Raw genomic sequence first — 24,328 nt, forward strand, 5'->3', positions numbered from 1 at the left:
GGCCACATGGCCCTGACAGCTGACCGGGGTCCCCAGGGCCTGGAACTCTGGGTGACCCTCGGTGCCTGGTCAGGGGCACTGGGTTTGTCCCGCCCCAGCTGCAAGGCCGGGTCCTCAGGCAGGTCCCGTGCCAGGCCGCCCGAGTCCTGCCCGGTGGATCCATTTCAGGCGATGCCAGCCCTGATGTAGCCGTCACCTGCATCTAGGGGAGGTCAAAGTCTGGGGCAGGGGCTGGCCGAAGACTCAACCCGGGAGGCTGGGGGAGATGAGACAGCAGCGGCCTGGGCCCCGAAGCAGCTCTGCTCTGCAGCCGCTGCCCACAGACAAGCGGGGTGCCACGGACCTGTTTCCTGGTCTGTAAATCGAGAGCCCCGCGCACACCAGGCCCTGGGCCTCCTGTGACAGAGGAGGCACTGTGTACAGAGCACACATAGCCAGGCTCGGCCAAGGGAGCAGGACACCAAATCCGCCCCAGCTCCTAGGCTCCTCCAGGGCATGGCCACATCCAGTGTCCCTGAATACTGCTCCCTGTGGCCTCCCTGCCTGTCCCCCACCCCATGGAAAGGGACAGGGGGCCCTCGCTGTGTCTAAGAATCCAGGAAGGATTCGTGGAGGAGGGGTCATCTGCTCTGGGCTTTGAAGGGTGAATAGAAGTCTCCTAGGCCGAGGTGGGGGGAGGGCCTCGTTTTATCTAATAAGCATTTCCCACTGCTGGAAGGGACTGGCAGCCACAAGCAGGACAGAGACCCAGGCGTCTCCCCAAACAGTTCAAGACCTCGAGGAAAGAGACAGAGAGACAGACAGAGTCAGAGACAGAGACAGAGAGCAGCCCAGAGATATCGGAGGAGAGACAGACGCCAGCAGAGGGGGACCCCGGGGAAGAGCAGGCCGCGCCCGCAAGGCTGGGGCTGGCAGAGCCCGGGTCCCAGGACCCAGCGACCGTACCGGGGAGGAAGAGGCACGGCGGGGTCCCCACACCCCATAGCCTCCGCTTCCCCCAGGCTCTGCAGGGAAACCGAGGCCGCCCAGCAGGGCCCAGCCCCGCCTGCAGGCCCAGGCCTGTGTCACCCGGAAAACGAAACTGCTCGTCAGCCAGCTTCTCTCCCCTTTGGGAATCCAAGGCCCAAATAAGGTGCGGGCCGCGTTGCCGCGGGCGGGCGAGTGGCGGCCGGCCTGCTGGGCCTGCTCCAAGCCTGGCCTCGCCCGCGCCTATAAGGACCCGGGCCCCACCCGCGCCGTCCCCGCCGCCATGGAGGCTATCAAGAAGAAGATGCAGATGCTGAAGCTGGACAAGGAGGACGCCATCGACCGCGCCGAGCAGGCCGAGGCCGACAGGAAGGCCGCGGAAGACAAGCGCCTGCGGGTGAGGCTGCCACAGGCTGCGGGCGGGATCGCGCGGCCCGTGGGGACAGGAGGGCGCTCGTGCGCGCCTGCGCCGGGCTGTGCGTGTGTGTGCGTGGGCACTTCCGCGGCCTGCGTGGTGTCTTGCGGTGGTGGCGCTGCGGGCCGGGAGGAGAAGCCGGGACCACGTGTCCCTGCGCCCGGTGTGTCCGGCGCTGACCCCGCTCCAAGCCCTCCTCGCAGGGCAGGAGGCCGCTCGTCACCCCGCCCGAGAGTGGGGACCCAGGACCCGGGCCTTGGGCACTCGGGCGCCCGCGGGGTCCGGAGATGCCCGGCCAGGGCCTGGGCGGGGCGGAGCGGAGCGAGGCGCGGCGGCAACGGGGCGACTGCGTGAGGGCGAAGGCAGCGTGACTGTGCGCGTGGTCAGCGCCCACCAAATTCGGGTTAGTTCCTGCCCCGCCCGACTTCCCCGCTCTCCCGCCCGTGTCCTGTGACACAGCAGCCAGCTCCGCCCGCCGCCCCTCCACCTTCCCGGCCCCTCCCTGGCACACGGCGCCCTCCTGCGCCAGCCCTGGGCGGCCGGCTTGACCCAGTGCTTGGCCCTCGTGGTGCAAGGCTCAGCCACAGCTCTCGTTCTCACTAAGGTGTGAGTGACTGCTGTGGCTGCAGTTCCCAGCGAACCACCAGCTCCAAAGGGAACGCCCCGAAAGCCTGAGGCCCGCTTCAGCCAGAATGGCAACAGACTCCCCGCCTCTGGCTACCGCGATCAAACTCAGGACTTTGCGCTTGCGAGGCAGCTGACGTGCCACTGAGCTACATCCCCTGCCCTGGATTTTTTTTTTTAACTACGCTGCCTGCCAGGGCAAATCCAGGCTCCGCGGTGCTTCCGGTGGCCAAGCACGAAGCCCGAGGTCCCACGGCGCCGGTGGTCAGGCCCACCCGGGACTCCATTTGCCCAGAGCCTCCGCAGCAGAGGCCACAGATAGCGGCCCTTGGGGGCCAGAGGCGGAGTCCCGTTCCCAGCCTGGTCTGTCCAGGGCGGGAGCAGAGCCCGGGCCCGGCCACTTCCTGCTCTCCCCTTCCCAGACAAAGACATCCGCCGCCCTGGCCTCTGACCCCGCGTCCTGCCTCAGCCCGCCAGGAGGGGCCATGTACAGGGACTGAAGGAACACGTGCTCCCTGATCCCCCCCCCCCCCCCCCGCACTCCACAGGCAGGGAAACCGAGGCCCATATGGCACAGGAGTCAGCGCGGGCTGTCACTCCTCATACTCATACCACCAAGGCTGCTGTCACTGATTGACTCAACAAACTTCCTACAGTGGTCCCAGGCCGGGCCCGTGGGGACCTGAGCCTGGGGGGGAAGGAGGGACCAGGACTGGGAGACCCCGGGGCCCCACCCCCCATGCTCAGGAATTACTTCAGTGCACAAGGGCTCAGACCCCATCTGTATGTCCCCAGATGAGTGCTTCCCCTTTCCAGGGACTCAGTTTACCCTTCTGGAACATGAGGCTTCGGAGAGACAGTCACTGTGTGCCTGGCACATTTTACTTTTTTCTTTTAAGTTTAGTTAAGTTTATTGGTACATTTTAGGTATACATAATGATCACATTCATCCTTGGGACTTTTTCTTTTTCCTTTGCTGCACTAGGGATGGAACCCAGGGCCTTCCCACTGAGCTACATTCCCAGCCCTTTATTTTTACATCCTAGGGTCTCACTGAGTGACTTAAGTTGCCCAGACTGGGCTTGAACTTTCCATCCTCCTGCCTCAGCCTCCCGGAGTGCTGGGATGACAGGTGTGAGCTTCTTGAAGAATCAGTCAAGGCGGAAGTTCAAAAGCAGCTACGGCTGGTTCAAAGAACCCCAAGCCAAGACTTCCACCGGGCAGATGGGGACTGAGGCCAGAGGCAGGGCTCACCCAGCGGGGATCTGGAGTCGGGCCTTGGGCTCCCTGTCTCCGGGTCAGACCTGGGGGGCTGGGCTGGGCCCGTCCCTTCCCCCAGCGACTGAGCCAGATCGGCGGCCTAGAGTCCCTGCAGGGCGGAGCAGGACGTAGCAGCTCCGGAGGGGGAGGGGCAGGCCAGGACCGGAAGGCCGTGGGGCAGGGCCTCGTAGGAATCTGCTCCAGGCCGGGCCTGGTGGCACATGCCGGGCATCCCAGCTACTCGGGAGGCTGAGGCAGGAGGATGGAAAATTAAAGCTCAGCTGGGCAATTTAATGAGACTGCCTCAAAGCACAATGTTAAAAAGCAAAAAGGGCAAGGGGTGGCGCTCAGTAGTGAGCACTTGCTGGGGGATCTGTTCTCCACACTGCAAAGAAAAAGCACAAGCGTTTGCACTAGCACTTGCACACACACAGCACTGGCGTATTCTGCACATGCTGTCTGGAAAGAGCAGGAAGTGTCACCATGCGACCCAGGAAGTCACCCGCTCTCCGGCCTCCGCTGTGGAGGCCGCAGGACATGGAGTCGGGGCCAAGTGGGGAGCCCCGGCCCCTGGAGCCCCAAGTCCCCTGGGTGCAGGAGCTGGACTGCGCCACCCACGTCCGTCCGGGAGTGAGGGGCCAGGTGTGGCTTCCTGCTAGGCCTCTTACCGAGGGGTTGTGATGGCCAAGGGGGCTGGCAGGGTCTGCGGTTTGTGTCCCACGGCCCTGAGCGGCTCTAACGAGGTCAAGGGCTCTCAGGATAAACACAGAGAACTGAAAATCTGGGGACATTTTAATGACAATGAACACACAGCAAAAGTGTGTAAAGGGTGGGTCCCTTCTTCACCAAGCCAAGTCCGAAGCAGGGGAGCCAGGGTCCTCTTTCTGCCTCTCAGGGACCGCCAGGAGGCTGCGCCCCAAAGGCCAGAGTCCTCGAACGTGCGGTGTTTCTGGCAGGCGCCAGAGGCCTTCCGTTTTCCAAAAGCTCTCCTGGCTTCCCCAAGAGTATCGGGGACCCCACTGCTCTGAAGCGCAGCGAGTCCCCGCACCGGGGCAGGACGCGACTCCCTGCTCGCAGTGGCATTCGTGGAGTGGCGGTGCTAGGGTCACCCCTATTTCACAGAGGGGTAAACTGAAGCCCAGAGGCGCCCGGTGCGCGCGGGAGGGGCTCCCCGGGCTGACGCACGTCCCCTCGTCCCCAGGTGGAGGAGGAGCTGACGCACCTGCAGAAGAAGCTCAGTGGGACCGAGGACGAACTGGACAAGTACGCGGAGGACCTGAAGGAGGCGCAGGAGAAGTTGGAGCTCACGGAGAAGAAAGCGTCGGACGTGAGTGCGCGGCCCGCGGGCTGCACAAGTGTTGGCCGGGTCCCACCCCCCCAGCCGGCGCTGACGTCGCAGGCCCGGTGACCTCACGGCCCGACGGCGCGGCCAGGGCGGGGCGGGGCGGGGCGGGGCGGGGCGGGCGAGCGGGGACCCGGGCGCAGCCATCGCCGAGCCGCAAACTGAGCGCCCGCGCGCCATGGCCGGGCTCAACTCACTGGAGGCGGTGAAGCGCAAGATCCAGGCGCTGCAGCAGCAGGCGGACGACGCGGAGGACCGCGCGCAAGGCCTGCAGCGCGAGCTGGATGGCGAGCGCGAGCGCCGCGAGAAAGTGAGGGACCCGCACCCCGCTCCCGCGTCCCCCCTCCTGCGCGCGTCCCTCCCCGCGCCCGGGTCCCCGGGTCTCCGTCCCCATCCGGTACCCCGCGCCGCTCCCCATCCTGCGCCCCACTCGCCCCAGACCCTTCCTCCTCCTCCTCCACTGTCCCCGCCCGCGCCAGCCCGGGGGCGGGATGCGGGGCCACGGTCGGCGAGGCCTGCGTCTGCGCGGGGTCCCGGCCTGGCGCCCATTGTCCTCGCAGATCGGTGGGCACGGCTCTGCGCGGGGCGGGGGCGTCGCTTCCCGCTTTGTCGCCTGAACTTTCGGGCCGGTCTGGGGCGCGGCGGCGACGTGTCCGCGCCGGCCGGGCGGGCGGGGGGCGGAAGTGCAGCCCTGGCCCCGCGGGACCCCGCCCTGCCTCGCCCGCGGTTGCCGGAGCCCCGTGCGCCGCCTGGGCGGGCGGGCGGCCTCCCCATCCCCTCTTCGCCCCTCTCCGTCCCCCGCCTGTCCCGCGGGGCAGCTTGGCGCTTGGCGGCTGATTCTGATCTGGCGCGTATCCGGCGCGTACGGTCCCAGCCGTGTGTGACTGGCGCGCGGTAGGTGTTGGATTCGTGCTTTTCTCCCTTCCCCAGCCCTGGAAGTTCGCGGTCTCAGAGACCAGAGGGGCGCTGACTGGGGGGTGCAGCATGATTAGCATTCCGGGGGAGTCCTGGCGGGCGTGCAAGACGCGGGCGCGGAAGTATGTGCAGAAGGGAGGCCGGGCCCCTGCAGGGGGCAGCGCGGGCCTCGGGTGGGGACCCAGCGAGTCAGCGGTGCCTACTGACTCTTGTGGGCGCCGGCTTCCCAGACAGCTGTGGAGCTGGCCTGGTGGGGCGCTGAGTCCTGTGAAGGCTGCTCTGGCTCGCGGAGGAGTTAGAAACCCCGCCAGCCTCCAACAGTAGCTGTTTTGGCCTCTTTCACACACAAACGGCCTAGCCGGCTCTCTGATCTCACCCCAAGGCATCTCGCTGGAGGACTATTTCTTCTGCTCCAAAATGGCCCACAGCCCCAGCGAGGACTCAAGGGCGCACTGTGACTGGGCAGAGAGGATGATCTTTGGAAAGTTTGGAGTTTCTTGAAAAGTTCAGTTTACCAAGCTGCACCTCTTGGTCAGGCCGACCTTAAGGTGATTCGAGGTCGAGGGGAAAAAAATCCCTCTCTGAGTGTCTTGCGGAGAGAGCCAGGAGCGGTCGTGTGGCTGACTGCTGGGCCTGCCTCCCAACAGCTGGCTTCGTTTAGATTTTTGTGTGATTAACCGACATCTTCCTGTTCCTTTGCCACATGTATCTAGCAAGCCTCTTTTACCTTATAAGGAGAATCCTTTGTAGAGTGTGGAAGGCTTTGATTGCAGGAAGGGGTGGAGCCCAGAATGACTCAAGTGACTAGCAGTTTTTCAGAAATACATATATGTATGTGCAGTGTCTACGTTTATGTGTGCAGCTTAGAGCCTTTTGATTCTAGATGGTTGAAAACCTGCCAAAAACGTGGTTGCTAGAATTCGGCATTTGCCACATCAGGGGCTGCTCACTTTTTTTTTTTTTTTTTCATTTTGAGACAACTCATGAATCAAGCACCACCACATCATCTTAAAAAGCAATTATTTGCCTGCTGAAGGGTACTGGGATTCTTTGTGGGCTGATGAAACTGTTCTGGAATTAGTGATGTTGACTGCACAATTTTGTGAATATACTAAAAAAACCGAGGAAGAAAAAAAAATCGCTTCCTGACCTGGGTGCTGAAGATGAGAAAAGTTAAGGTTCCTGTTGTTAAAAAGAGCCGCCCTGGGTCAGGGGGCCAACACTTGCCCGGCACCGCCAAAAACCCAAATAAGCACCTGGTAACTTGGAAGCACTGAGCGGCAATTCCTTAAGAGAGTTAAACAGTGATTTTCAGGGCGTCTCCACCCTCTTGTTTGAGGGGACGTGGGGACCAGTCAGCCACAGGTGTCTGCTCTGTCTGGTTCTAGGGCTAAGAAACCGTCCTGATTTTGTGACTTTCAGCCATGATTATCCATCCTCATTCGTGTTCTTGCCTTTTTCTGCTGTGTAAACTGGGCTGCAAAAGGTCTGACTTCCCACTAATTTTTATAGCTGTCCCCACTTCCAGGGCCCCGTATCTGTCCTGGTAGAAAGAGGGCAGATTGCTTCCCCTGCCCCTTGACCTCTCCCATAAGGCCTTGCTGTGCCTCTGGTGGCCGCCCTGGGTCCCTGGCCCATCCCTGGGTGGGGGTACTGAAAAGGAAGAGCCCTGGGTTGGGCGGGGCTCTCCAGCTGCTCCTCTCTAGCTCTAAGTCACTCAACAAACCACTCCCCTGGCCAGCGCACACCAGTGTCCCCATCTGTGAAAGAAGTGGGCTGTGTGAGGTGAACATGAAGTGATACCACAGAGAGTTAGTTCTCCTTTTGTGGTCCTCCCCACCTGTCAGGGGCCAGTCACAGCCCTTGGGGCAGCCGTGGGAAGCCACCAGGCTTTGGCAGAAAGGCTCAGAGAGGTGACACAACCTTCCGTGGCCAGGCCTGGTGACCAGGCACTTGTGACTGGAGCTCTGCTTTGCACACTCAATTGTACTGCCCCTTGTAGGTTAAAACACCTTAAAAGTCAGGATGGTACACACCGGTAATCCCAGCTGCTTGAGTTTTTTGTTTGTTTTTTTGAGTCAGGGTCTCCCTTTGTAGTTCAGGCTGGCCTCAAACTTTCGGCGATCCTCCTACTTCAGCCTCCCGAGTCCTGGGATTACAAGCGTGCGCTCCCAGCTTTTTTGGTGGGGGGTTACTGGGGATCGAACTTGGGACCTTGTGCTTTTGAGGCAGGCGGCGGAACCACTGAGCTAAATCTCCAGCCCCCATCCCAGCTACCTGGGAGGCTGAGGCAGGAGGACTGTGAGTTCAAGGCCAGCCTAGGCAACTTAAGGAGACCCTGTCTCAAAAAAAAATAAAACAGTTGTAGCAGAGCACTTGCCTCGCATGCACAAAGCCCCGGGTTCCTTCCCCAAGATCACACGCACACACAGGCAAGTACCAGTGTCTGGACATGTCCCCCTGGCCTGTAGCCAAGTGTCCTTTGCTTTCTTGTCTCATCACTTCTCAGCCAGACCTGGAGGCCGGTCCTCTAACTGGCTGCACACCCCTTGCTGAATGATGCCCAGTGTCTGTGGCCTGCGTGTTCGAGCACTGATCTTGCCATTCAGATGTGGGGGAGCAGACTTTGTGGGACATGGTGAGCCGAGGCACTAGGGCCTTGCTCTCTGGGAAGCCAGCGCTCAGTGCGAGAGCCCGGTACCACTTTGTGAGCCTCAGGAGTCAGCCCGCTGTGGATCTGCTGGGAGTTGCTGAAAGGCCAGTGCGATCTGTCAGATGCGTGGTGTGTTTCTCTCTGATGACTAGTTTTTATTGTTTTAAATGATGCGTGATAAGCGTACGTATTTGTCTCTTCTGTGTTGACAAGACCACCCATCCATCATGGAATGGTGGGTGTCCCCAAACATTGGCAGGCTTGGAAGGTCACTCTGAACTTTGTACACTCTCCAGACAACGTGCGAATCCCTTGTGGCTGGGGCTGCTGGGCAGGCGTGAGCAGGACGCTGAGGCCAGCCCAGGGAAGGGCGCGGGGGGCTGCTGACCTGGGCCCACCTGTCCCCCTTAACCTGCCTGCGCCCCTGACCTCTCCAGGCCGAGGGAGATGTGGTGGCTCTCAATCGACGCATCCAACTTGTGGAGGAGGAGTTGGACCGGGCTCAGGAACGACTGGCCACCGCCCTGCAGAAACTGGAGGAAGCAGAAAAGGCTGCAGACGAGAGTGAGAGGTAAGGCCACTCCGAGCCCAGTGACATCACTGCTTGCCCTTGGAAAATTGGGGGTCATACTGCAGAGAAGGCCAACAGCTGGGCAGCTCAGTTTGCAGGTGTGAGCTTGTGTCAGTGACGGGCGGCTGGGAAGGCCATGGTGCCTCTTACAGTACCCTTCATCCTAGTTCTCAGGGCGATGTGAGAAGGGAATGGGCCAGGCGAGGTGGCGCACGCTTGCAAGCCCCAGCATTCTGAGAGGCTGAGGCAGGAGAATTACAAGTTTGAGCCCAACCCGGGCAATTTAGTGACTTAGCAGGAGCCTTTCTCAAAATACAAAGTTAAACAAGAGTCTGGGATATGGATCATTGAAAAGACTCCGGGTTCTGTTTCCAGCATGGCAAAGGCGGGGGTCAGGCTGAAAACTGGAGTGGGCCTTGCTTCGAAGCCGTTAGCAGTGCAGGCTCACCGAGGGCGGCCGCACTTGGGTGTGCGCACAGCGGTACTGTTCCTGTACTTGTCACCCCTGCCGTACCTGCACTCTATCTGGGGCTCCCCCGGGTGCCCGGCCCTGGGCGAGGACTGTGTGCCTCACAGAGAGAGGCAGTAGCTCTCTGTGCTGCTCCGTGGGTTCCTTGTGTGGTGATGGCGTGGGCCGGGCAGGGGTCACTGCATTTCTCCCGGTCACCCTGGAGTTCTCCCCAGCCCATGGACCTAAGGGTTCCCGTAGCGAATCCTCCCTCCACAGGATTAGTTTCTGATTGGGTGGCTGTGAGCATAACCCGGATGCTGCATTAGGAGATGTCTGCCCATGCAGTGCAGTAGTTGGGGTTTAGGGAACAGCTCCGCTGCAGGCTCTGTTTCAGCACTTCCTGGGGGCGATGGCAGCTCGGGGAAGCCCCAGGGCCCGGTGAAGGAGCCCATCAGGTGCCAGTGGCAGTGCCCGGGGCCTGGATCAACTGCCACTCATGATTGTGGTCAGACCAGCCTGGCTGGATGTCACGTCGAGGCCCTCCCCAGTGACACACAGCCCGCCCGGGCAGGCCACTCACTTGGTTGCATCATAACACCAGAGGCCTTTGCTGGAGACTGCTATGCCTCAGTAGACAGAATTCTACACTTGGACCTGCAGGATCTAGGTTCAAACCCTACCGCTGCCACTTGGGCAAGTCAGTTTGTCTTTAAGATGGGATCTTTTTTTTTTAGTGCTTCTTGAATGACTTTAATATATATATTTATTGGTACACTTTAGGCATACAATACATTTACATTTATCATTGTGTGTTTGTACCAGAACATGATGTATCTTAGTTCTTATTTTTTCTGCCATTACCTGTGCACCCTTCACCCCCTCCATCCTTCCCTATTTACACAGAGTTTGATTCCATTTTTTTTTCTCATAATTTTTCCTTTCCCTTCTTCCCTTTCCCCTTTGCCTTCCATCATCCCCAAACCTTTGGACCTTTTCTTATTTCAGATTATCAATTATTCATTTTAATCATTTTCATCCTTATTTACACTTTCAGTTTCTCACACTAGGGGAACTATTCGGTATTTATACATGTGTGTCCTATTTATTTCACTTAAGAGTATGGCCTCAATATGCATCCATTTAGCTATAAATGTCTCTAGTTTCTCATTCTTTATGGCTGAGTAGTACTCCATTTTATTAAAAAACCACATCTTCTTTATCCACTTTCCAGTCGATGAGCATTTGGGCCGTTTCCAAGCTTTAGCTATTACAAACTGTGCCGCTATAAACATGAGTGCACATATATTGCTGTGGTATGATTCTTTTAATTCTTTGGGGAAGATTCCCAGTAGGGGAACAGCTGGGTCAAATGGGACCTGAAGTCCTAGTCCTCTGAGGTATGAGATGGGATCTTGATGTGTTACCTAGGCTAGTCTCAAACTCCTGGGCCCAAGTGCTTCTCCTGCCTCAGCCTCCCAAGTAGCTGGGACCATAGATGTGCACCAAGGCCCCCAGATGGGCAAGTCGCTTTGATTTCTTGAATATTACAAGGAGTCTTCCAACAATAAACACCCCACAAGCTTGCTCATGTGCTGAAGCTCGGGCCTCGTGCAGGTGTGGAGGATGTCCTGCTGCCTGGCGAGAGTGACAGTGACAGCCCAGACGGAAGTACTTATTGCTCAGAAAGGAGCAGCAAGAATGACACGTGTTGGTGAGACATTATTCTGAGCTGGCCTCTTCTTTGGAGGTCTGTGATCTTGTCTATTCCACGCCTCATAGTTGAAGAAGCCAAAGCAAGCTCACCTCATGGTCAGCCAGTGCGCTGGGAAAGAGGCCCAGCTGTCAGCTGTCCCCAGGACACTGCTTTCCAAGTTGGATGGATACACTTTACTGCAGACCCTCACATCCTTAATCCCTTATCCAAAATGCTTGGGACCAGAAGTGTTTCGGCTTTTACTTTTTTTTTTTTTCATTTTTCAGATTTTAGAGTATTTGCATATATAATCATCTCTCCTTAGGGATGGGACCAAGTCTAAACAAAAAATTTGCTGGCGCTGTAGCTCAGTGGCATAGTGCCTGTCTGACAGGCGCGAGGCCCTGAGTTCAATTTCCGGTACGAAAGAAAAAACAATCAAAACAAAAGATTCATTTATGTTTCACATGTAGCTTATACATATATGTAGCCCCGAAGGTAATGACCTAGGACATTTTACTGTGTATGTGTTTTGATGGCAACCTTTCACGTGAAGTTAGGAGTAGAATTTTGTACTTGTGGGGGCATGTCGGGGCTCAAAACGCTTGGGCAAGGGGTGTAGCCGAGAAGTCCTACACTTACCTAGCATGGGTAAGGCCCTGAGCTACATCCCCAGCACCACACACACACATTTCCGACTTGGGAGTTCTTTGGACTTCTGGTTCTCAGATTAGGAAGGCTGTCTGCCCCTGACCCCTCCCCTGGTTTTCCTGCTGGAAGTCTGTCACTTTCCCACCCCCTCCAGTTTCCCTTCCCCTTGGCATGAACGCCTACCTCAGCACATCCCAGCCTGTGGCCTCGCGGCCTGACCACGCTGCTGGTTCCCAAGTACATGTGCTCTTTCCTATGTCAGACTCTCTTCTTGCCCTTGGAGAAGCCCAGCATCAGTGTCACCTCTTCTGAAGCCTTTTGCAACCCACTACAGGCCCCACTGCAGTAGAATCCATCGATGCTCCAGAGCACTGCGGGGAGCACAGACTGCAGCCAGACCACTAGGGTGTGGACCCCGGGTTACTAGCTCTGTGACCGTGAGCAAACTACTTGCCCTTTCCTGCCTTTGTTTCTTCATCTGTACAATGGCAGTCATGGCGCGTTTCGTGGGGTGCTTGTGGAGGTTAAGGAGCTTGAAACAGTGAATGTGACCTTGATGGCCGGGTCAGCAGAGCTTCACCTTGCAGTGTGGTGCTCGGGAAATTCAGAGAAGGAAGGGTGCAGAGGAGCAGGGTGGTGCTGTGTGGATGCAGAGAGCTGACGCCAAGCTTGCTCTCCGCAGAGGAATGAAGGTGATAGAAAACCGGGCCATGAAAGATGAGGAAAAGATGGAGATCCAAGAGTTGCAGCTCAAAGAGGCCAAGCACATTGCTGAGGAGGCTGACCGCAAATATGAGGAGGTGAGTGGGGGTGGCAGATGGTGGCAGCAGGAAGCAGGAGGAAATGGAGCTGCTGATAGGAAGAACCCAGGGGGCAGCCTAAAGGAAGCCCCGTGAGGTCAGCTGTCCTGTGTGCACATCTGGTTTTCCTGAGACACCCACTTGGCTGGGAAACTTATCTTGCATGATGCCAAAAGGCCCTGCGGACACTGGTCTAACTCGGTGAGAAACCAGCCAAGCAGCCTGCTCGCCATGTCCTTCAGCTGCACGCTTTGGCCCAGTTTGCCAAGCACTGAGGAGTGTGGCCCGAATTGTGACTCTGTCCCTCTTCTGCCTGGCTCTGTGGTTCACCTCTTCCTTCCCCTCTTCAACTGCCTCACTCCTGGGGCCTGAGGGGAGGATTTCAATTCCTGATTCCCACCAGGCCCCCGCAGTATGAGTTGAGTGGCCAGTTGGCGCCTGTGATGTGGCTGTGGCATCGCCATCTGCATGGGGAGGGCATCCTACTAGATGGTGGGTGGTGGGCGTCATCTCTGCCGGGCCTTTCCGTCTCCGCAGGTAGCTCGTAAGTTGGTCATCCTGGAGGGCGAGCTGGAAAGGGCAGAGGAGCGTGCGGAGGTGTCTGAACTGTGAGTGGCTGAACAGGACTGAGCAGGGCCCCGGCTCACTCCCAGGGTGGAGGAGGGAGTTGGTTAAGTTAGGAACCAACTCTGGCCAGGGCCTCTGCTCAAGTGGGCGGGCGGGCGTCGGGACTCATGGCTCATCCCTTCTCTTCGCTTCCATGGCTGACAGATAGTTAAGAGTTTGTTCTTCACTGCCCTGGGAAGTATTGCCAATGTGTTCTCTTCCCACAAGGATGCTGGAACATAAGCAGGACACAGGAGGTAGTAGAGAAGCCCGGGAGTCCCATTTTCTCAGAAAGGTCATCTTTTTTTTTTTTTTTTTTAAGAGTCAAAATTCCCCAGGCTGGGCTCAAACTTGGGGTACTCCTGCCTCAGCCACTTGAGTAGCCGAGATTACAGGTGGGCATCCTCATGCCCAACAGGCCATGCCTTCTTAACAGATCACTGGTCAGTGAAAGGCAGGCTGCCCTGCCCTTTTGGTGTAGCAATGCTTCGCTCCATGTCAGTGCTGGGCCATGACATTCCTGGGGGCGTGGGGCAGGCTTGACCAGAATCCTGCAAGCTCCAACAAACAAAAACACCACTTTCCTTGGCCTTGGATGAGGAATCCAGCTCCACAGAGCACCCTGCAGTGCCAAGAGAGATCTGGTTTCACAAATCCGTTCCAGGCTCGCTTCCCAGTGTCCAGTGTAAACTCTGATTGCTGTCTGCCAGCCTCCTGTACTCGATCTCATTCTTAAACCCTCCGGACATGGCCTCATCCATCATAGATTCCCCAAGTCCCTGTTGATTCTTCCCTGGCCAAAGCCCAGGAGGGCTTTAGGGACGTTCCAAGTGCTCTCGGCCTGCCCTGCCTCTGCCTGGTATGAGAGGGATTTGCTAAGTACACAGCACTACATCTCCGAAGAATCCATTAACATTTTCCCCCACATTCCTTCTGGAGGCCCTGGGCACACAGGTTTCTCCTTCTGCAAACTTTTTTTAAAGAGAACTGCCTGCGGTACGGGGAGATAAGACACACAGATCTTTTGTCTTTGTGCAGAAAATGCGGTGACCTGGAAGAAGAACTCAAAAATGTCACTAACAACCTGAAATCGCTCGAAGCTGCATCTGAAAAGGTTGGTGGTTGGCTTGAGTCGCAGGGTGACTTGCTGGACTTTGTTCTTTTCTTCAGCCAAGTTACTCGGAACATGCCAGAGTGTCAGGAATCTGACCTTTATTTGTTGACAGCAGCTCTGGTGCCCAGCAGCCAGGGTTTTCCCCTATAGCAAGAGCTGGCGAGTGGCTGGGCTCAGGCATCCTTCTCCATGGGGTCTGAATACCTTTTTTAAAAAACGTGTGTGTGATTGGAGGGCCTTACGCCTACTAGGAAAGTGCTCCACCACTGAGCTACATCCCCCACCCTTTTTTTGAGACAGGTTCTCACTAAGTTGCCCAGGCTGGTCTCAAACTTGTGACTCTCCTGCCTTAGCTTCCTGAGTAGCTGAGGTCATTGGCTTAGCATCATCTTTCATCTCCACTTCATATGAGGATAGAGATGGAATGTGAGTATTTGGTCAGGCTCCTCTTAGGGACTGAGTGAAACCAAACAAATGCAGAGCTTCACTCTTACCTTACCCCTTGGTTCTCCCAGAAAAACCTTCACAGAGGTGGAATTAGCTGTTTCAGGCTGAAACAGCATCCAAAGCAGTTACTCCAGAAAAGAAGCACATTGTGCCAGGGATTTTGCTCAGTGATGCCGCTGCCTGCCTCGCAAGTGCAAGGTCCCAAGTTCGATCCCCAGTACCAAAAAAGAAAAAAAAGCTGTGTAGGGCTGCAGGTGTAGCTCAGTGGTAGAGCACTTGGATGCCAGGTACAAGGTCCTGGGTTTCATCCCCAGCACTGAATGGGATTTTGTTGGGTTTTGGGTTTGTTTTTTTTTTTAAACCAGCCATCTATGTGCTGATGGCCAGAAGCACACATTCCAAATACCAGAGTTCAACTCCAAGTTTTAATCAAAGCTTTGTCACCTAATAGCCATGTGGCCCGAGACAAATAACTTAGCCTTTCCACACCCCTTTCGGGAAATGGGATTAAGGAATAGTAGTTGTGGTGCCTTTGACCATGGCTGGCCAGGGAGGAAGCTCACAGATGTTCGTGACAGTGACCTGGGATGTGACTTCAGAGACAAATGCACTGTCTGACAGGCAGTCACGGGGACAGGAACAGGCCGTGCTGAGGAACACATTCATGGACAAGGGCTGGAAGACAGGAGTGCACAGAATGCGTTCAGTGGTGGCTGGCACCTTGCAGGTGGGGTGGCACTAGGGTGGACACGCAGGCTGGGCCTTGAGGAGCGCGCATCGCCATGCTTGGTCTGGAAAGGAGCCCACTCCTGCTCGGCTGCAGAGCCCATTTTCAGTTCCTTGTGTACACCCTTCTCCCTGAGGGACAGGCAATCTTGTTATTCCTCCTTGTTTTACAGCCATGTTTTGGTTTCTCCCACAGTATTCTGAAAAGGAGGATAAATATGAAGAAGAAATTAAACTTCTGTCTGACAAACTGAAAGAGGTGAGTGGATCGGAACTAGTTAGCTTCCCCCCCCCCAGGGCTGATCCGGGCCCATGGTACTGACTTTCTTCTTGTCTAGGCTGAGACCCGCGCTGAATTTGCAGAGAGAACGGTTGCAAAACTGGAAAAGACCATTGATGACCTGGAAGGTACGAAATGTGTCTGTTGCCTCTCGCCCTGTGTGACATAGCTACAGGATGTGGTTGTGTGTATGTGTGTGTGTGTGTGTGTGTGCGTGTGCGTGTGCACGTGCAGGGGCTGAGTTGGGCATTATTTGCCTAAGGAAAGTAAAATGCAGAGTGAGGAAGTCTGGAATTTCTTTCAACTTGCTCATTTCAGAGATGCCTGGCATTTTTACAGGGCACTCTCCCAGAGAGCTGGGAGCTTATCACAGTGAAAAATTGGAAAGATAGGGAATGCAGAGACAAGAATAATTTAAGACTCTAGTCTACAAGTCTGGTTGGTGCCCCACACAACCCAGCATTTCCTGTAGTGTTCCAATTATAAAAATTCTGCCCTGTTTTTCTTGATATAGCCCGGAAATTCCAAGACATTTGGGGTTAAAACTAAATCTCCCAGCCTGCCTGTCTCACCCAGAAAGGGTACAAACTCATTCTTCGGACCATATGTCCCTGTTTGCTTTGGGAAGTGAAGCTTCCATATAAGGGAAGATGCCCTGTTCCAAAATGTGGCCTTTGAATCGAGTGACATCATTGGAAGTCAGAAATAATCTGGGGCCCCAAGGTGGTTGAGAGGGCGCTCTGGCCGTTTCTAGTCACCATTCTTTTAAAGGTTCCTGATGGCTAATCCCTCACAGTATCTTATACCACTTAGAAATCACTCCATAGATCCTTTTTTGTTTTCATTTGTTGTGCATAGGACACAACTTTCTCTTAGTTCATGCTTTGTTTTCTCACTTTGTTTTCTTCCTCCTGTTGCTCATCTGTGGCACTCCATTCAGCCCTCGAGTTCTGTTCTGTATGCCTGTCCTTCTGAACTTTCTCCCTGGGGACCTGCGCCCTCTACAAGAGCTGTATGCTCAGAAGCTCAAGGACAAAGCTATTACCGAGGTGCCGGACCATGCTCTCAGTGACTTGACCTCCCTGAGAGGCAGCTAGGGTGCCACCCTAGGTGCTAGCAGTACACCTTCCCACTGTGGCGCCTACACTCCTGGGCTTCTGGGAGCTCTGGTTTCCTGTCTTTTGGTTGGACCTTTCAAGCCTTCTTCTGATGTGGCCATGACTCCGTGACTGAAATAAAGACAGGCCGCCCTCACCTTCATACCCTTTCTCATTTTGGTTTTCTCTACTTGCCGCCCTTGACCATGGCTGGAACCAAAAGTGGGTGACTGGGGCGGGGGATTTAGCTCAGTGGATCCACCGCCTGCCTCGTAAGCACAAGGTCCCGAGTTCGATCCCTGGTACCAAAAAAAAAAAAAAAAAAAGTGGGTGATTGGCTCTCTTCTCTCAAACGAGGAGCTCATTACAAAAAGAAAAATGATGCCCACTTGATTCTTTTCTGAAGATGTGAAGATAAAGCCAGTTTGGCATGAGCTCCCAGATGTGGCATTCGCTAACTGCTTCTGCATGCCAATAGTTTTTCCTTAAATAGAAATTGTTTTAAATGGAGACTCATCACTCCAGACCCTTAGGCAGCTTAAGAAACTCAGCAGAACTTACAGAAACCAGCAGGCCTGTGTCTCAAACAAGGCTACCCTTGGGATTTCAAGCTATGAATTCAAACAGCGGCAATGGTGTTTCCTCTCCTTATTCCTTTTCTCATTTGCCTTCTCTGTCTGCTCTGAGAGTGGTGACTGGGGGTCCTCACGTCGTCGTTGTTCATGGGACGTTAATCCAGCTCCCAGTCCTGGGAGTTCACCAAGGAAATTCATCTCGATTCACCCTGCCCATAGAAAACTATACAAGGAATTCAAGAACATCCCATAGCAGGGAAAGGGAGTTAAAACAGTTATGATGTCAAAGAAGTAAGGTGATTTTTCTTCCTGAGTGCCACATAAAATGGCCAGACACTAATATCTCTCTCTCTTCACAGTCCAAGAATCTCTCTTTGGTTTAGTAAGAATGCATAAAGTTGTCTAGTGGGTGTTCAAAGTTCATTTTTTTTGTTTTTTGTTTTTAAGACAGGGTCTCAACTACGTAGTTCAGGGTGTTCTTGAACGTACTTACTGTGTACCCCAGGCAGGCCTGGAACTCATGGCCATCCTCCTGCCTCAGCCTCCCAAGTGCTGGGACTTCAGGCGTGTACCGCATGCCTGGCATTTTATTTTTCATCATTCTGTAGTGTTTGTTTTTTTTAATTCAAATGGGAACCTCTGTCCCAATGTTTTATTCATTCCTCCAAAACACATTTCCCTCAACTCCCCACACCTCTCTATCCCAGCCTCTGTTGCTGCCACTTGCTCTAAACTGGTGCATAAACCATTGCCTGCATTGCCTTCCATATGCCCTTGGAGTGATTGCAGACTATATAGGGGGTGGTTTCTGTTTGCTCTCTTTGTTCCTGGGACTTTTCCAGGCATGTGTGGCCTCCACCCTTTGAAATAACTATCCAGCCCTACCTATCCAGTCATTCTACCTAACTAAGCACCAAAATGGAACTTCATTAACAGAGATTAGTGCTATGGAGGTGATAATCCATGAGCCTTGACACAGTTCTCAAGATCAGTTAACACTTTAGGGGAAAGTTGCTTCATCTCAGATGCATTAACAAAATAGATGCCAGAGAGTCCAGATGACAAGGTGAAGGGAGTTCAGGATTTGTAGAGACCTACGTTGGAATCCTAGCTCTGCAACCTTGAACAAGCCACTTAGCTTTTCTGAAAAATAAAGGTGTGATCCTCAGAAATTGTGAAGATGGGATGAGGAGGTGGCACAGAACCCAGCTCACACACCCAGCATTCCTGAACATCTCTGCATCCAGACTGCATAGGTCCAGGTCACTTGGGGGGTTTTTTTGTTTGTGTTTTGAGACAGGGTCTCACTATAGCTCGCTTTGAACTCACTGTGTAGCCCAGGCTGGCCTCAAACTTGTGCTGATGCTCCTGCCTCAGCCTCCCAAATGCTGGGATCACATGCCCGGTGATTTTTCTTAAGTGCCTTCTCAGATGAAAGGTTGCACAGTTGTAGCAGAAAGGCAGCTATCTCCTCCAATCTCTTTTTGCTTCTTTCTGAAAATTTCCAGGCTGATCATACCATATTTTATGAGGCAGTTTTGCTTTCCTCCAGTATTTTAATGACTCTTGGCTGAGTCTCTCATCGGCCATCCCTCACTGCAAACCAGTTCTCTCTCATGCTTGGTCGTGACTTTTTTTCCTTTTTTTTTTAGTTTATCAGTTCAATCACTGAAAAACATGCCTCCAAATAAAGTCTGGTTTGAATTTCAGTCATGTTACATTTACCAGAGGTTGACAGATTGCTGTGGATACACAGACACGATGACACAAGTATGCCTGGAATTTCAATAGCCATTCCCAGTAGCTCCATAGAAAAGATGGGTTATTGGATTACATTTTCCTATCAAAGGTCAAGGACTAATTAACTGGCATTAGGGGAAAATTGTATTAAGTCGCCCATATGAGTACTACAAGTTTGTGTAGTGTGTAGCACTTCGTATCTCTCGAATTATTTCTCATTTGTTCCTCATGTCTGTATCATACACTGGTACTCCTCTGCCCCTTTGACAGAATGGCAGAAACTAAGAGGTAGAAAGATTAAATGGCTTACCTCAGCAGCACAACTAGGGTTTAAACACAAGTGCTCAGTCTCGAGGGTTGCCAAACTCGGCCAGTGAAAACACAAGACACCCCGGGGATTTAGCTCAGTGGTGCCACCGGCTGCCTCACAAACGCCAGGTCCCGAGTTCGATCCCTGATACCAAAAGAAAATACAAGACACTGAGTTAAATTTGAGTTTCAGAGAAGCAAGGAATAATATTTTGGCCTAAGTATATCTCATGCAACATCTGAGATATACTTATTATTTTGGGGGGGGATATACTTATTCTAAAATGTTATTTGTGGTTTATCTGAAATTCAATTTAACTGGTACCCTATATTTTACCTTGCAATCCTGACTTCAAATTTTGGTTCTTGGTCCCTATTATTCCATCTTATTCTGCTGTAATTAAAATGCTAAATATTTCTCTGTTATGACTTTCACTTGTGTGAAGTGTAGAAACCTTTTTTTTTTCTGTTTAGCAAAGATGATTATTCATTTTTCCTTTCTCTCTTCATCCTCACCAGAAAAACTTGCCCAGGCCAAAGAAGAGAACGTGGGCTTACATCAGACACTGGATCAGACGCTAAATGAACTTAACTGTATATAACCAAAAACGGAAGAGTCTTGTTGCAACAGAAACTCCAGTGTCATTCCCTTTGCCTTGTAAGAAGTCTCTTTTGTTACTTCGCTTTGCTGGAAATGTCAAGCCAATTATGAATACATGACCAAATATTTTGTATCAGAGAAGCTTTGGGCACCAGTTTAATCTACCCCCCCCCCTTTTCTGAATGGCACTAGCTTTTTCAGCTCTATTTTTATCCTTAAGTTGCATTTATTTCTAAGATAAGGCAGGGTATTTCATATTGAGCGTATTCTCATGAGACCGAGGTCCGCTTTCTGGGAGAACAGTCAACACACTTTGAAGAACATAGGATTCTAATATCTAGTAATGGGTTTAAAATGCTAAAAAATATATACTCTCTGGGTCACCACTGGCCAAACAACAGGAGGCTAGGGACCATCACAGTAAAATGGGTGGGGATTTTCCATCCAGAGCAAAAAATAAAAAAGGCTTTGTTGGGAAGTCATAAACCACAGCTAGATTAACCTAGTCATTCCTGGCCCTCCTCCATACTCCACTGCAGAACAAACATCCTCTGAGCCATCAGGACGAGAATGCCTGGGAAATGGTCATAATATTTACTCATGTATTTTCTGGACACATCCTGAATGTTATGCTCTTCCACATATCCCATTCTAAAGTGGTTCTCTGGTGAGTGGTTCTCTTACTTTAACAATGGCCCATGCTTATCTGTTCTGATATAAGACTGAGCACTCGGCAGGAACATGCTGTTTAGACCTGTCCAGCTCAGCCATATTCAGATGACTGCTTGCCATCAAACTGAGCAAAACAACTGTTCTCTATAAAAAATACAGGGCAGCAAAGTAGAGATCAAAAAGTAATCGGTTTAGCTTCATCTCCACACTTCAGGGAATGTCAAATTGAAGATTTTCTTATCTAGGACTTGAATTCCTTCTTCGGGACCAAGTTAATAAAAGTTCAAGAAACTCCTGATTAAACTGGAGAATTTTGTAGGCAGAGGCTGCGTGTCTTGGTTTTGTTGTAGTTTTGCTTTCTCATTTAACATCTCAGAGCTGAAACATTCCATATTCCCCAGCAGTGTGGGGGCCAACTCAAGTTTACAATTCTGACCAAAAACCACCCTGCTTCTAGCTTATCTGAATCCCCTGCCCCTCACTCCTATTTATTAAGCATCACACTACCCAGGAGATACACTAGCAAATTGTGCAAATGAATAAAATCCACACTCTAGATTCTTGCAGCTGTATCATATGTAATAGTACCACTTTTTCTACATTTTGGTCAAATAAATTTTTACAGAAACTACCATTTGTGTGAATTTAAGAGTATGTGGGGACATCCAATGTCCTCTGGTTCAACAAATGTTAATGGGATGGAAAGAGAAGATAACTGTGCCAAGAACTGAGCAAAAGTTACAAATTTGCTTTATACCGTGATTGCATGATAAAAAGATTATGATTTCCATATTCAGTGCAGATGAGAGCACTTGGCCTCAGTACTCAAAAGCTCCTGTCCTTTGTCATTCCCAATCCTCCCTAAGCCAGGCTGTGAAGAATAAGATTTTTTTTTTTTGGTACCAGGGATCGAACTCGGGACCTTCTGCTTGTGAGGCAGGTGGTGGAACCACTGAGCTAAATCCCCGGCCCTTAAGATTTTTAGATGGCAAGCAGGGAAGACGGTCTTCACTGCTTGAGCTTAGGAAATACCAGGCCTGCCTGGATAAGGCTTTCCAGTGTAATGTACAAATAAACCAGAGGGCTGAGGTTGCACCTTAGCGGTAAAGCACTTGACTCATGTATGATGCCCTAGGTTCAAGCCTCAGTTAAAAAGGCAAAGCAGAAGTCGAAAAAGTGGAAGGTAGGGCTGATTCCACACTGGCAAGAACCTAAATTGGCCAGAAATAGAGAACACTGAAAAACGAGTAAACAAAGCAATGCATTAGGACAATCCACTTAGCATTCATTTTCTGGAAGAACTAGAGTCAAAGTAGACTTCAGGCAGTAAGGCAAGTTGGGAAAATGTTTCAATAATTCAAGATGATGACTGCCTTGAATAAGAGGGAAATACTGATCAAAAGAAGTGATCTTAAAATTTAGCTGACTGGACAACTAGGAGTTTAGAGTCACTACAGTTTCACTACCTGAATTGCTGATACTTGGCTCCAACATCTTACCTTGGGGAAGTAAAGAATCAGAGAAATGAAAACCTTTGAAATGTTAATCCAGTATGCAAACAAGTTTCTGTTATCAACTGTCATTAGTCATGTCCAGTTAATTCAATGTGGAGTCAACACTGAGTATTTAGATAGCAGGTGCAGGGAATATCAGTAAAGTATAATTCCCCTCCTATTTGTGCCATACATTGCTAGACTGAAGTTCCTCCTTTATGTACCTCTTTTCTCCTGCCCACCCGCCTGGGGTTCTGATCTAATCTCAGGTTAAGTGTTTTAGTCGTCCATGTGCTGCAGCACTTAATATAAAAATCACTTGCTGTTAACTGACCCATCCCAGCTCTTGGGGAGTTCCAGTCCCATAAGTGTGGGTGGAAGAGAGCGAGGTTAGGATCAGATTGTGAGGGGCATCATACGTTAAGGGAAATAGTTCTTACGCTGCTGAGAGGCCACAGGTAAATATTCTACAATGAGCAGGGTAGCATCTAGATTAGAGGAAGTGGTCAGGGAGGCCAGTGGAGAAATGTGGTGATCTGAGGAGGCAAGATTCAAAAGCTACTTAAAATCTCTGTAAGAACCAGGATTTGAGAGACCACGGAAAGTTGTCCAAGGTAATTATCTTAGGTTTCACCAAGAAGGGAATTAGAAGTGAGCCTGGACAGATGAATTCAGTTGTGGACATGCTAAGTTTGCATGATCTTTGGCAAATCCAAAGGCGGATGTGTCGAGAAAGCAGTGAAACATGGAGGGAATCACCAGGAAAATGGATTAAAAACAGCATCACATGGAGATATGGAAGCCAGAGGAGTGAATGAGGTCACCCAGAAAGTGAGAATAGAGACAAGGAACCACAAGGAGCAGCAACATTTAAAGGAGGAACAGAAATCCCCTAAAAGGCTACAGTGGGCTCTGACAAGCCACAGAGAGGGGGAAGTGGGGTTGAAGAAGAAACAGGCATATAAAACGGGCAGAATACCAGGAAAAAACTACTTCCAGAGAAGGTAGCCAAGCATATCAAACACCAGAGGCTGAGGCTAAAAAGCAGTCATGGCCCTGGCTGAAACTCCTTCCGGAGCTGGATTAGTTAAAGCAGGAGCTGAGAGGGAAAAGAGAAGTGGGCTGGCTTCCAGCCTACCTGCAGGCGAGCCCTGAGGCTCCTCGGATGGCCCGGGAGGACCTAGAAGAGACTGAACCATGCCTGAGAAGCAGGAAACTGAGATCAGATCTTGGCCTGTGAAGCAGGATGGTCTGAGTCCAAAAACCAACTTCCACTCCGGGGCCTGGGAGTCACTTAACCTACGGCCTCGGTCTTCTCAGCAGAAAGAAGAAAATATACCTACCTGGCTGGGGTGGGGTAGGGATTAACTACTCCTTGTGCGCGTGATCCTGGGGATGGAACCCAGGGCCTTCACGCTGGGCCACATTCTCCATCCTTTCTGTTATTTTTTTTTTGTTTTGGTACCGAGGATGAACTCGGACCTTGGCTTGCGCGGCAGGCGGCGGAACCACTGAGCTAGATCCCCGGCCCATCTTTTTTTATTCTTGGGACAGGGTCTTGCTAGATTGCTCAGGCTGGGCTTGAACTGCCGACCCTCATGCCTTGGCCTCCCAGAGTGCAAGAACTCTGCCTACTTTTTCTGTGTGAGGAACACCTCCAGGTACAGAACCAGCGCCCCGCAATATTTCGTGGCGTTGTCGCCGCGACTTCCAGGTTCGGGGAGCCCCCGACAACCTCTAATTCGGGAAGTCGCTCCTGTGAAGGAAGCTCGGGTGGCAGCACCGAAGTCCTGGGGGCTGCTTCTTGACACTGGCGACCGCCCCTTCTCTCCTGTCCTCTGCGGGCCCGACGCGGAAACCTCCAGACGACGGTCCGGGCGCAGCCACCTTCCCGCTCTCGCTCTTCCCGCGCTCGCCTTGGCGCCTACTGCGACTGCCCGGGTTGACAGGGCGCCCCTAAAGACCCGCCCTTTACGCGTGTGCGCCCTCTGCCGAAGCCAACGGTCTTCCTCGAGCGCGTGCGCAGACGCGCCAGACACCCCGGCCAGCGCGCGAAGTTGGCGGCAATCCCCACCCTCGCTTTGGGGGAAAGAAGGCGGGGACGCTGGTGCCACGCCCCCTTCTCTTGCCCATTTGAAGCCCCCCCTCCTCAGCGCTGGCCAATCACAGCCCGCCCCATCCCGAGAGCCTACCAATGGGCGGTGTGCTCCGGCTTCTTCCGGCTTCGCGCCCAGCTCGCCCCTTTCCCCAGGCCTCCGCGCAGCAGGCGGGGCCCAGGGGCGGGAGTCGCCTCAGTGACGCGCCGCGGGCCGCGAGCCAATGAGGGG

General features: G+C 53.1%; 1 protein-coding gene and 2 long non-coding RNA genes across 10 annotated transcripts; 1 reads left to right on the forward strand and 2 right to left on the reverse strand.

Annotated features, from left to right (window-relative positions):
- Nucleotides 1-1,121: 1,121 nt before the first annotated feature.
- Nucleotides 1,122-21,139, forward strand: Tpm4 (tropomyosin 4). Of its 8 annotated transcripts, XM_087201983.1 has the most exons (11): nt 4,953-5,501; nt 5,905-6,070; nt 8,613-8,746; nt 10,812-10,908; nt 11,876-11,947; nt 12,224-12,341; nt 12,879-12,949; nt 13,986-14,061; nt 15,431-15,493; nt 15,573-15,642; nt 19,755-21,139. In XM_087201983.1, the coding sequence occupies exons 3-11, from the start codon at nt 8,623-8,625 to the stop codon at nt 19,835-19,837; spliced, it is 774 nt and encodes a 257-aa protein (XP_087058109.1). In that variant the 5' UTR covers nt 4,953-5,501; nt 5,905-6,070; nt 8,613-8,622; the 3' UTR covers nt 19,838-21,139. The 8 variants fall into 8 exon arrangements, with proteins under 8 accessions (XP_087058106.1, XP_004873363.1, XP_087058107.1 ...); XM_087201981.1 differs by lacking the exons at nt 4,953-5,501; nt 5,905-6,070 and adding an exon at nt 4,467-4,592; XM_087201979.1 differs by lacking the exons at nt 4,953-5,501; nt 5,905-6,070 and adding an exon at nt 4,718-4,917.
- LOC110347282 (uncharacterized) lies at nt 4,040-4,644 on the reverse strand. Its single transcript, XR_002391802.2, has 2 exons — nt 4,488-4,644; nt 4,040-4,376 (listed from the first exon to the last, which is right to left on the reverse strand). It is a non-coding gene; the product is annotated as an uncharacterized LOC110347282 (long non-coding RNA).
- LOC106008536 (uncharacterized) lies at nt 14,920-24,080 on the reverse strand. The gene is made up of 3 exons (XR_001182861.3): nt 23,637-24,080; nt 19,237-19,380; nt 14,920-15,434 (listed from the first exon to the last, which is right to left on the reverse strand). It is a non-coding gene; the product is annotated as an uncharacterized LOC106008536 (long non-coding RNA).
- Nucleotides 24,081-24,328: the final 248 nt, after the last annotated feature.

This window comes from Heterocephalus glaber, unplaced genomic scaffold, assembly GCF_053883595.1.
Source record: "Heterocephalus glaber isolate CG9 unplaced genomic scaffold, H.glaber_assembly_v1.0 deba00001761, whole genome shotgun sequence".
NCBI classification, from domain to species: Eukaryota; Metazoa; Chordata; class Mammalia; order Rodentia; family Bathyergidae; genus Heterocephalus; species Heterocephalus glaber.

Bases quoted from the DNA above. Each gene is read 5' to 3' on its own strand.
- Tpm4 (XM_004873306.3), top strand. From the start codon at position 1,250: ATGGAGGCTATCAAGAAGAAGATGCAGATGCTGAAGCTGGACAAGGAG. The intron at 4,593-8,612 runs GTGAGTGCGCGG...TGACCTCTCCAG, and splicing joins CGGAGAAGAAAGCGTCGGAC to GCCGAGGGAGATGTGGTGGC. The intron at 12,342-12,878 runs GTGAGTGGGGGT...CCGTCTCCGCAG, and splicing joins CTGACCGCAAATATGAGGAG to GTAGCTCGTAAGTTGGTCAT.